The sequence below is a fragment of the Coloeus monedula genome (assembly GCF_965178545.1).
Source record: "Coloeus monedula genome assembly, chromosome: 1".
NCBI classification, from domain to species: Eukaryota; Metazoa; Chordata; class Aves; order Passeriformes; family Corvidae; genus Coloeus; species Coloeus monedula.
Genome location: NC_138781.1, coordinates 96,864,165 through 96,877,266, shown reverse-complemented (window position 1 = coordinate 96,877,266; position 13,102 = coordinate 96,864,165). Strand labels below are relative to the sequence as shown.

At 37.7% G+C, this 13,102-nt stretch overlaps 1 protein-coding gene across 1 annotated transcript in view; it reads left to right on the top strand.

Moving 5' to 3' along the window:
* The window catches only part of LOC309572992 (dynein axonemal heavy chain 5-like), a gene marked incomplete at both ends in the record, with an annotated part of 150,677 nt that overhangs the window by 42,802 nt on the left and 94,773 nt on the right, over positions 1–13,102 (top strand). Inside the window, 4 exons of the mRNA XM_082281607.1 lie at positions 197–412; positions 2,425–2,571; positions 4,128–4,300; positions 7,074–7,252. Coding sequence (XP_082137733.1) covers positions 197–412; positions 2,425–2,571; positions 4,128–4,300; positions 7,074–7,252 — 715 coding nt within the window. The remainder of the gene's footprint in view (positions 1–196; positions 413–2,424; positions 2,572–4,127; positions 4,301–7,073; positions 7,253–13,102) is intronic.

Genomic DNA, 13,102 nt, shown 5'->3' with positions numbered 1-13,102 from the left:
TGTGAAGTGCCAAATCCATCACATACCTCTAGAAGAGCAGTGGAGCAGAAAGAGGAAAGGAATCTTTTAAAAATCAGGGAATAACAAATATGGAAATGGGAGTACGAACGATTGGGAAAAAAGTCACGTAGAACTCTTGCTCCTTGTGAATTATTTATAAACTAATTCTTTAAAAGTACTTTCTTGTTTATTTCAGGGCAGTGTGGAATTCTGGTTAGGTCAGCTGCTGAATGGGATTAGGAAAACAATCCACACCATCATTAGACAGGCATCAATGGCCATTAATGATTCAGAATTTAAGATGTATGACTTTCAGGCAATGTTTCCTGCACAAATAGGACTTCTGGGAATTCAAATTATCTGGACCAGAGATGCAGAGAAGGCACTGAACAGTACCAAAACTGACAAAAAGGTAGTATTTAATGAATCTTCGGGGATTTATTAGAAGCATTGCTTGTAACAGTACATATTGTGAAAAGTTAAAAGTAGCATGTAGGAAAAAGTACAAAGTACTAGTTAATTAACCAGAATTACAAATAAGCTAACAGGAAAACAGAATAATAAAAAATGTGTTAAGAAGTCACTCCTCTTCATTATCTCCCAGCATGTGCTTTAGAGTTGTTCCTAATCCTGTGATTTTCTCTATTGTTTTGTTAGTGCAGTCATCTTGGGAAAGGACAGTTTCTTAATTTGGGAATATGGGAAACCTTACCCTGTTACTTTCACAAAATCAAATTTGGAAAGAAATAAGAACTCCCGAACTTTGGGGAAGTAACTGTGCTTTGTGGACATTGGTCTACTCTATCCAAATGTATTATATCCTTCAGCTGATGAGCTCTTTTTCTGGGGAAGGGGAAGAATAGAAACCATTTCAGGAGGTGTTGGTTTAATCTCAAACATGTGGAGAAGATGCTGTTAGCAACCAAGATGTTATTACTAACAGTGAATCTATGAAGGAGGAAGGGGAAGATGTGAACTAAAGGGTTGCAAACTACCATTTATCAGGAACATACAGTGAGATTGAACAAAGAACAAGTAACAACATCCTACCACAAAAGTAAATGGAGGGCAACTGTACCATGCTGTACTTCGATACTACATGAAAGCAAGGGCTTAGACTATAGAGAGAACCATTTACTGCTACTTTTTCTGCAGTGTTCAAAATTTAAAAACTGCATAAACCTGCTTTTAGTCCACTCCAGCTCATAGAATAACTAGGTGCAAAGATTCTTTTGCATTAACAAGAAAACAACTTTTGTGGTTGTTTGGGCTGAACTGCATGTGTGTGTTTGGGGGGTCTGTGGAGGTTATTTAATTCTCTGTTAGTTTTAACAGAGTTTTTAGCATTTTTTTCCTCAGCAAACCATGTGAGTTGTAGACTCTGCATGTATTTACAGAAAGCTAGTGTGATTGTTCTCTCACACATTTGGAAAAGAAGTATAAATGAGCTGCTCTTTCTTAAATCGCAGTGTTTTTTGTTGTGTACCAGGAGCATCACTGACAGAGGCTGATGCTGTTTACGTAAGTCAGTATTGTATAGTTGGTATTGTATTTTGTGGAACTTTGTAACAGATTTGGTACCACAAAATAAATTAGTATTTTAGCATCAGCATCTAAAATTATACTACATTTTCTCCCTCCTCTGGTTAAAGGACATCACAGATCTTCAGGTTCTTGTTCCCCCTAAAGAGTAGATACAGCTTAGGCTGATATATAATACCCAAAATCATTGACTGATGGCTCTGAATATATGCAGGGATGCAGTCAGCTGAAAATGTAATGTATAGTAGAAGGAGCAAGAGTCTTGGAATAAAATCTTACAGTGTGACCTGTTTATCTAGATATAACCTTATTGTACTCTGTTGGGTAAGAATGTGTGGATACAATATTGCTGTTAGCAAGGAATTTTCCTGCTTCTTTCTAATCCGTGAGATACTTTTCTCTCTCATGAAGATATTTGCAGAAGTTCTGTAAACAATGAACACCTGTGACCTTGTAGAGCTTTGTTTATGGTACAGTAGAAAAATATTTTGACAATGGATATTTAGGATTTTAGCCAATCACCCCAGGGGGGTGGCTGATCCTTTGTCCAATTAGACTATGAAGAAAAAATTCTATAAAAGAGTTTGTAAAATAATTAAATAAATCAATCTTGCTGCACAATTTCTACCTGCTGGATCTTCTCTCCTCCTCCCTACGGCTGCCAGATGCAGTAATATTTTACAGTGTTAATAAGAATGCATGAATGGAAAGCAGCCTGCAAATCCAAGTTTAGGATTCCAAGCCTAATAAATACAAAGCAGAATATGGACATTATAAGCCTGGATGTTTTCAAAATTTTTTTGGTTTTTTATTTTTTAATTCTAAATACTGGAAGAACAAATGGTGTTTGTATTAATATGATCATTCTTGCTTGTGGAAAAGGTAATGCACACAACAAATCAGAAGTTCTTGGAACTTTTAAATGATTTGATTGACATGACAGCACACAATCTGACAAGAATGGAGCGCACAAAATATGAAACTTTAATCACCATTCATGTGCACCAGAAGGATATCTTTGATGATTTGGTAAGTTTTGGAACATCTTCAAGGGGCTTTCTGTATGTTAGGTCTCGCATATATAAAAAAATTATAAGCAGGTCTTAGAATCTATTCTCTTTGAGTATCTCTGACATGACTGCTGTGATAGAGCATATCAGATTTATTCTGATTTAATATAGATGTCATGCAGCGAGAAGGGTGAATTATATAGGTGTGTTCATAGGTTTAGACTTCAGTTTTTGAAATGATTGTTTATACTCATCATACACTAATTCACTGTGAGCAAAAGAGTTTAGCTTTTAGAATTAACCTCTTTTCTCAACTTGAAGATTTAATGCATTGATTGAAATGTAAATGTAGAAAATCTCCCTTTAGTATTCCCATCAATCTTGTGATTTCTAACCCAACTTATGTGTTGATGTAAGGTAATAATTATTCAAAGGTAAAAGCAGTGAGGCTTCAATATTTGAAGAGGGTAGCAACAATAAATACGACAGATATTTTAATTTTTTTTATAACTGAGTTGCCTCAGACTTCCTTTAGATAAGTATGTTGAATAAATGAAAGCATAATTATAAAAATGGAAGTAAAATAACTTCGAAAGGGCTTGAATGATGCAATTCATTCAATAATTCAATAATGCAATACTGCATTGCTTAATTTATGCATATATGTTAGGAAGATAAAAATCCAGTTCATGTGTAAAGAAAAATAGAAAATAATAAGGAAAAGTACTGAACTCTAGAAAGAAAACTACTGACTTCTAAGATAAGTGTGGGGTTTTATCCTCTGCCTGTAATTTTTAATTTATCTTCATAACTATTTCCTTAATTAATTTAATGTCATATTATAATAAAATTTTGGAAAAATGGTTAGATTTAAAGGTCCTGTATATGAAATAAAAAGTCAGGAGCAAGTCCAACACTGGGGAGAGGGTTCTTAAGTGGTATATGTAATAATATCCTTCTCTCTTAAAACATTCTATTCTCTGCTGAACACATCCTTTTGTGATTGAGATAAAGGTGAGGGAAGTGGCTGAGGTTCCAGAACCTCCTCTTCACCTTACACCATGTTTTCAAGGCCAATAACCAGGGCAACGTGGTTATTGTAAGAGGCCAGTGATTTTGAGATCCAGTGCCAATAATAATGAGACAAGATCTATTAATTACCACAAGTCTAAATATGTGCCTGGCAAGTTCATACTGAGAAACACAACCCAAATAAACAAGCACATAGATGTCTATACAATGTGTTCAAGTATTGTCCACAATTTGGTGTTTCTGTGAGTAATGGTGCAGATGCCATGCAGGACAGACAGTATTGTTAATTTTTTATGTTTTCCATGACTTTTTCAATATATCTGTAAGACACAATTCATAATCTCTGTGCAAAATTCAGAGGAAAATCAAAGGGGACAGAAGTTTCAGAGCATGTAATAGACAGGTTTGAAAAGATAATTCTGGATATCTTGACTCCTGACAGATTCTGTGCTCATTCTTCAAGGTAATGAATTTATATGAAGTAGGCCTTTTTTTCCTGTACTGATTCATTTCTGCGTTAATGATCTTTCTTTTCCATAATAGGTCCGCATGAACATTAAATCTCCGTCTGATTTTGAATGGCAAAAACAGTCTCGATTTTATTTTCTGGAAGACTTGGATAAATGCATTATCAAAATCACTGATGTAGAGTTCACCTACTGCAATGAATACTTAGGGTGCACAGACAGGCTTGTTATAACTCCCTTAACTGACAGGTATTTATAAAAGAAATGAAGTGAATCGTATTGGAGCTAAGATTTGATTCCTTTGACTTAATTCTTTTAACTTTCACGAGCGGGAATTACTTAGGTTGCACTACAGTGCTGCAATATCGCTGGTGAACAGCAGAGGCCGGTGCTTATATATTCAGCTATTGAAAGCAGGTTGAATTTGAGTGTTTGCTTGAGCGTTGTGATTGGCGTTGAAAAACTTACTTGTTCTCAAGATAAATGCACCTGAACACCATACACTTCACCAGCCTAAACAGAGTCAATCTAAGCACCAATATATTGCTGCCTTCAATAAGCAAGTAGTTGCATGAGAATTTGGTATTACAGCAAGTGATTAATTTGAAGTCACCCTGTAGGAAAAAGCAGTAACACAGGACATACCATTGGATAACTAGCACAAGTATGGTTTTAAGCAAGGCCTATGGGGAACTGCAGGACTATAAACATAGAAAAACTCTGAGGGCAAACATAAGGAGAACTTTTTATTGCTGGAATGTTAGTTACACAGCACCGTACCATTAGATGCCTATTTTCCTGAAGTACTTGGTTAGTCCAGGCAAGAGACAGATGTATTTGCTATGCCAGAGCTTGTTCTTTTATATGTGGTTATGAATGTCAAAATACTTTGCATGGTCGATCATTTATAGGATCATAGCATTATAGGGTGTTTTAGATTGGGTAGTTTGGAGGGCTTCAAAGATCATCTGGTTCCAACCCCCTTAGGTTGGGTCATTTCCCAGTAGACCAGTTTGCTAAAAACCCCATCTAGAGTTAATTGTGGAATTTTCTTTGCATTGTCTGTGCTACTAGCTTTTATTTACTAATGAAAATTCAGATTTTTTCCTGAAAAAAAATTACTCCCTGTGAGCTATTTAAGAAAGCCAGACCCCTGCGTGTGGATACCTGGCTTTTAATAAATAACACACATCTCCCAAATTCTATGTTATGCACCCTACTGTTCCTATGCTAGACAGAGGTTTGTTTGCAGCAGTACACATGCACTTGATAAGTGGCTATGGTTGCACTACCACACTGACAATATTTTTGCCCACCAGGAGAGCCAATATCAAGAAAATGTTGTCATTCAAAATTTATTCACAGAATTGAAAATCCAACATGGTCGTGGCACCAAGCCTGCCAGTGTTCAAAAGGTGTTTGGACAATGCTTTCAGGCATGTGGTGTGGTTTGTCCTGTGCAGAGGCAGGAATTGGACTAGAACTGGACATTGGATATATTATGATTCTACAAGGTGCTGTGTCACACGAGATTGAAAATTAGCACATATGATTGGAGAAAGCAAGCCTTTTAAATGAGTTTAAACTATAATAATAATAATAATAATAACCACAATGATGGAGAGAACAGGCATATCTCTCTTTGGACAACCCTGGAAGAGCCTAACGAAGCTGCAGGGATTGGAGGCTGTCCACTATCATGTTGAAAGGGTATTTGAAGAAGACATGTTTCCTAGTGTTAGCATGGGAAACTTACGTACCTAAGCAATGTTGCACAACAGGTTTTATTCCCTTTGTGGGCTTTTTCCATTTTAATATTTGTAATAATGCTATGTGGAGTTGTCTGAGCTTCTGAAAATTTTCAGGTAATGGTGTCTTTGTTCTGTTAATCAGTTTGGAGTCAAGTGCTGTTTAGCTAATGATTTCACATTCAGAGAGATTCCCTAAGCACATTATGAATACACACAGTTGGTAGTACATTGCATGATGATAATGGCACTGAAACTGAATGCTCCTACACTTCATATCAGACACAGTCCATGTCATGGCATACACCAAAAATGAAATGGAAAGTCTATATAAAACTTGTGCTGTGTATTCAGTTTGTCCTTACCTCATTTTCTGTAGCAGCATTGTTATATTTTTTATGTGTTAAATGACTGCCTGTTAACTGATCACTGAGTAATAAGATGATAAAGCATTCTTACTGCTATATTAGAAGGAGTATTCTGTTGTTTCATAAGAAGTCATACTAGGTGCTATCATTTGGGTTTTTTTCCAGTGCCCATTTTATCTCCCCACATATATAATAAAGCTATTGAGTTTCACAGTGCTGAAATGTGTTTGCTGTGATTTTTGACCATTGGAGACTAGAGCAACAGGCTTTCTACACCCTTCAGTAACCTCCAGACCATTAGGGGAGGCTGAGACTTAAACCTGAGGATCTCAACCCAGGATGGAGACTGAAGCAGAAGATGATCATAGGACTCATGGATTCCTTCTTTTTCTCCATTGCCCATTGCAATTTTCCCTCTCATCCATTACCCTCCTGGAACTCAAAGACCTCATGTGACTGGCAGCAATGCTATGGTTTGGCTGCTACAGAAATGTCAAGAACAGGAGGTGCTTTCATGCTCTGTGCCTTCCTACTGCCAGATCAGAGAGCCCATCTTGAATGCTCTGAGGAGAGAGTAGGAGGGAGGGGGAAAAGGCAGAAATCCAGTGGCTCTGGGTGCTGCAGAATGAGGTTAAGTCACGGAGGAAGGGTGTATAGTAGTCTGAAAAAATCACAATACTATAGTATTTTGGTATTCAGCATTTAGAATTAGCCTGTGGATTTCCTGGGCTGTTGCAGTCATGGCTGTGCTGAATGAATGCTTTTCTGCAGGTCAAGCAAAGTTGGTCCTGGTAACTCAGCTGCACAGTGTGCAAAGAGGGTGACTGAGGACTCACCGTATGGAAGTGAAATGATGGAAGTGAAATGGAAGGAAAAGATTCACAGATCTGTTTGTTCTGTCTTTAGGTGTTACATCACTCTGGCACAGGCCCTGGGCCTGAGTATGGGTGGTGCACCAGCAGGACCTGCTGGGACAGGGAAGACAGAGACAACTAAAGACATGGGCAAATGCCTGGGAAAGTATGTTGTTGTTTTCAATTGTTCAGACCAAATGGACTACAGAGGACTTGGTCGTATTTATAAAGGTAAGAAAGTATCTCCTTTGTTCATTTTAGAGTCATAAACTTTTGTCCCTTCAGTAGTGAGTTAGCAATGATTTGGAGGGCATTTTCATTCCGTTTCCTCTTCTTTCCAGGCACTCATCAACTTTACCTGATATTTGATTTTATTTGATTTTCCCCCTTTTTTTTCCTGCATGCTTTCCAGTATTTTTTTCTGTTCAAATATTATTGGATGGTGTTTCCTATGTATGTCTACTTTTCCTTTTCCCTTTTAATCCTTTCTACTGTTTTTTTAATGCCTCTATCCCACCCATCTCATGTGGAGAGGATTTATATTTATTATTTGCCAGATTTGTGTTGAACAAGACAATCAAATGTGAAGCTTAATGATATCGTGCAAGGCAGGGAAATATGCAAAATGTTGCGGTGTCTCATTTCAAACCCTGGGACTCTTTTGAGACCAGGAAAATGAGACAGTGGTCAAATTCTGATAACTCTTCATGATAAACAAAGCTTTGAATTTAGTTTTGCAAAAAGTGATTAGTGATCCCAAATGTGTAGGCTCCATTATAATGGTCTGTTTTCTTGTGTATAGCTGCATTTATATATGGGCTGACAGACCACAGAATGCCACCATTTTCTGTGAGTGGTGGGCTTTTAACTCTAACATAAGGTATCATAAACAAAATTTTCACAGTTGTAATAAGGCTAAAATATAATCTGGGGGTAGTATTTAGTTTTAATTAAGAAGCCAACAAAGCTGGCCACGATTTTTTAAACAGAGGAACATTTCTGAGCTAGAGACTGAACCACCTATGCATGTGAATACCTTCAGTTAAGGTCTCAAGTTTCTCAAAGCACCTCTTGTAACCCCCACAGCTTTCGGCCAACTTTTGATTGCACATCTTGTATCACGTGTGCAGACCTTTAGTGTCAGAGGTTTATTTTGCTCACTGTTATTGGACAGAAGAGGCCTGGGATGTCTGAATATGCTCATAATGCCAGTATACTGGGTCTCTGCTGTACCTGCAGCCATCAGTCTGTAGGGGAGATGATAGCCTTGTTTCTCCTTGCAGTGGGTTTGTTTTTGATCTCACCAAGCTCTTTTCTTCTGCTCTACTCCTTCTGTGAGAATGTTGGTATCTCTTTATGTTCACTTCTTCGCATTAAACTGTTTGTGGCTTGTGTCAGTTCAGACACCTAGTTTTGTATCCTTGCTTTTTTTTCTGTCTTCTTATCCTGAGCACTTTGGTAACTTATCCTTTCCCATTTCAGATTGAGGCAATAGTGGTAATTGCAGCTTGTCGTTGATTTCTTTTATTAAAACTGGACACAATTTCTGTGTCTAAGAGCACAAGTTGAATTTTAGGGCTCAGCTTTCTTTTTCTGTTGTTTTTCTATAAGCTGACCATTTTCCATGTAATATTGTCGTCATATGCTGCAGAAGAAAAGTAGTACTGTGTAGTGTGTCCTTCTTCTCTGGCTGCCTCATTTAATGGCATGCTGGTGTTCAATATCAGCTAGAAAAGATGTTTATAGAACTCAGCTAATTGCTGCTCAAGCAACCATGATGCCTGTGACTGCTTATCTCAGTAAATTTGCAAGTGGGATTGTAGCTTGCCTCTCAGAGAATTTGCCTGAGAATTAGGTAATAGATCCAACTAAATAGAGCCTGAATAGGGTGGGTTTTTGCAGCATTCATCAGGCTGTTGTGTGTCTGGGAGTAAAAGTATATAAGACATTATTGCTTTAATTTGTGAAGGGACATACGAAGTCAGTTGTTTTGGACTTAGTGTCACTACTTGGAAGGACCTGGCTTGCAATCACCTTTTTTATGTCTTTAAAATATCTGCTATTTCTTGAAGAGTGGATGTACTGAAATTAGGGAAGGAAATTAGCTCCTTTTGATTTAATATAAACAGCAAAGTGAGTTCAGATGAAGATTCTTTACTGCATATGAGGTCTTTAATGGAAAAAAGGGATAGTTCTTCTCAGCCGTAGAAGCACTTTCATACAGACTGATAAGAAAGTTCTCATGAAACACACTACATATTTCAGTGCACACAATGGGAAATTTTTCAGACTTCCACGTCTGTGATAGGTTTGGTGCTCCATCACCAGTGTTTCCAAACCCAGACTTTTCACTTTATGTGGTGGTGTGGGTCAAGTCATCAGACATTAGCAGGTTTAGCAGTGAGGAGAAAAGAGGCAGGGAGAGGTGGTGTTGGCCTGCCTGCAGGCGTGTTTCCAGACTTCTTCTGTGAAGACAAGAAGTTGGATCTTCAGAAAAAAAGAAATAGAAAAATATAACTAATACAGCATATATGGTATACTATAAAATTATGATTTGAAGTTCTGGTTGGGTCAGAGTTGAGGTTCGGTCTTTCTGTTTCCCTGTTCCTATCTCTTTTGTTTTTCTGTGTTACTCAAGAAACTCATAAGCAGATGATCTAACTGATATGTTCAAGGCCTGGACTTTCATCTTTGATAGTTTTGTTTCTCAAATTTGAACCAAAATGTAGGTTGAGATACAACTTGTCGCCTCAACTGGACCAGAGGTAACCTGAGAAAGTACCAGGGATGCAAGTGGGAAGATGAATTTTCAAGTTTTCTATATCAAATTCAGGGTTGTAATTGCCCATGAATAGCAAACCAGGGATACTTCATCACTGTTCATCACTGTTCCTGAGAAGTGTTGGTGGATACCCTTTAAAAAACCTTTTGTCTGTGGTTGCCAGTAGATGGATATAAAAGTTGTGTTTGCTTTGGTTCTGTTTCCTATAGTTACAGTCAAACAATTCCAGTCTTACCTGAAGTAACTTTTTGTGATTTGGTATTTAATGCAATATTTAATGTAAGATTTTATATTTATCTTAATTCAGAAGGTGAATACACAAGTCTGGCACTCTATAAATTCTTTCAGGACCAATGACTACTTTTTGGTTTGCTGCTTCTGGGTTGCACTTTGGCTAGACAGAGCTTTGTTTCAGTGACATTTCCATTGAATTATGTCACTATGGTGTTACTCCTGTGTAAAATCTGGGGGGAAAAAAAAAAAAAATACACAGATATGCATTTTGTAGTCTGAGGGGCTAATAGCTATTCTGTGAGATTCTTACATCATGTGAGAACCAGGTTTGGAGGATATCTGTACTGATTGGGGCAGGGGTGTTGCCACATTTTTTAGATATAATTAAAGATCTCTTTAATCCTGTCCTTTATTTTCTGCTTTTACTCCATTCCTGTGTTTGATAACCATAATATATTCAGCATGGGAGCAGAATTTAATTCACAATATGACAAAATTACATTGTCTCTTGTTTTGCAGCAGTTTGCTTGCTGTGCCTTTGCTTGTGTGTATGTTTTTAGCATACGTGTGTTTTTTTTCCTTTTTCTTTTTCTTTTTAAGCACCACTAGAATTAAATAATTTAGCAAGAACTGAATTTATTCAAAGCTGTGGGATATTGGCTTTCCTGAGAATGACGTTTCCTAATTCCATGCAGCAGGTGGCATTACAGAACAAGTGAATTTTTTTTTCCTTTCCCAAAGAAAAATTGTTTGGTCAGAACTGAATCTCACCATTCTATAGAGAAATTAATTTCAAAACCCTTTAAGATACAGACAGTAAGTGTAAGAGACAATATTATATGGAACTAAGTTCTTAGATAAAGAATATCCAGCTTTAGAGCTTTTCCTTGTTGTATCCTGAAGAGTAGATATTTATGTTAAATAAACAAAGCAGAAACCCCACTTTTTTGGGTTTCTTTTTAGAATGGATCCTAGGAGTCATGTAACACATGTAGGAAAAGGGGACAAATGCATTTGAAAAATCTCCACAATAATTTTTTTATAGGGAGCAGCAAGAATGGGGCAGCTCCATGAGGGAAGACAAGCCAGGAGCCCAGGGTGACCAGCACAGAGGCAAGGGCAGGGACTTCTCTCACCAGGGCACAGTCCCACAGTGCCTAGGAAGGGCAGGTTGTTGACAGCTTGTTCCCATCAGCAGTCCAGTGACCATTAGACAATGTGAAAGGACCAGCTGGATACAGGGTCCATCTAGGAAGTTCAGTCAGAAACAGCAGGAGACAGGACTGGAGGTAAAACTGTGGAGTTGTGGGCTCCTCCAGGAAGTTCATTCAGCAATTCAGGATAACAGGAGATGGGACTGTGCCCAGCCCTGCACACAATACAGTTTGGACCTGCCTGAGCTACAATGGAACTCCTGGACTGGAGGACAGAGTGTATGTAGAAGCCTCAGGGAGGGCTGTTGAGGGCATCCAGGGCCCAGATATTCCTCACAAAAGGAGGGGAACATCAGTTAAAGGACTTGCTGCCACACCAGTGAAGTCAAGGAACATTCTTAATTTGTTTTCAAAGACAGTAGGATTGAGTATTTAATGTTTTAAATTTGGTAACTGTCTATAGAATTACTTTAATCTTTGTATCATTATGGCATTGTGGTTTTGTATATATTCCACTTGCTTTTAATTTTTAAAATTAAGTCCATTTAACTTTTCATTCTCTTCAAGTTATTTTCCTTTGGAGTGTCTTTTTTCCTTACAATATCACAGAAATTAATTAGAAGCAGTTTAGGGAAGGATTAAATATGGAATTGAGATAAGTTCACGGGAGATCTGCAGTATTGCCCAGACTGAATCAAGTCTTAAGAAACCAATTTTGGTTGTACTACCACTGATTTTTATCTGGTTTGACTCCTCTAGTTTTGTTTTTCCAAAATTACATGGGTAAAAAAGACCAATTGATGCAACATTATTAGAAGAATTGGTTAATGGGCATGAAAAATGCATAAAAAATGAATGTCAGAAAAGAAACATAAAAGCAGCCTTAATGGCGTTTGGAGTAAGATGAGAGTTTCTAGAGGAACATCTTAAAGGGCAAGAGAAAATCAGACAAGGAAAAGTATAGGGAAGGGAAGTAGCAGATTATGAGAAGAGCAGGCTGAGAAAAAGCAAGAGAAGGAAAAAAATTGAAAGTGAAAGGAAGACAAAGTGAAAAAATACGTCTTCATAGTATTAGTATTGATTATTTAATACTTTCTCTTGGACTATCTAAAGTTCTTAAGGAATTAACATAAACCACCCATAGATTTATTTTACCAGTGCTATAGACATTGCCATATAAAGTATGGGGATTCAGGGGAACTCTGGGCACGGTTATTTAGCACTGCAAACACACAAATGCCTTTTCTTGGACATGTGCTTTATTTATGCATTTAGCACTGCCTTCAAACTGCTTAAGCCACCTGAGCTCCACCAGTCCAGTGGAGTGAATTAAACACTTCTGAACATTTGTAGGTACGGACCCAGGCAATAGGAAATAGGAGTCCAGTGTGGTCTTTGGGAAGGGAGAGAGGGCATCCATGAAGCTCCCGCATAGACTTACTAGCCTTTGTCTCTTGTGAAATGGGTGTGGAACAGCAGGGGGTTACATAGCTTTCCCACTACTGCTCTGGAATGCTGCCACTGTGGACCCTCCTATTCCAATCCTGTTAGCATGACACAGGAGTACTTGACTCTCCCAAAAGCCATTAATTTCATGATGTTTGTGGGTATTACTGTCTGTCTAAAACTCCATGGCCTGTTCCAAATAACAATTCTAAGTGTGACATCAGATTCTTTCCTCGCTCTTGAATGGTAGGGCGTTAATCTCCAGTAATTTTTTACCTATGAAATAATTGTTATAAAATGCTACAATGCTTCTCTCAGAAATGTAGTGGTCTCTATTTGGTTTTGTGCTTTTCATTTAGGTAGGTGTTTCTCAAGCTCATCTTTGACAACTTCACCCCCTGCATAGATGAGTTTCCATGCTATATGCACATTTATGCTATTATATGGTACTATATACAGTATTAT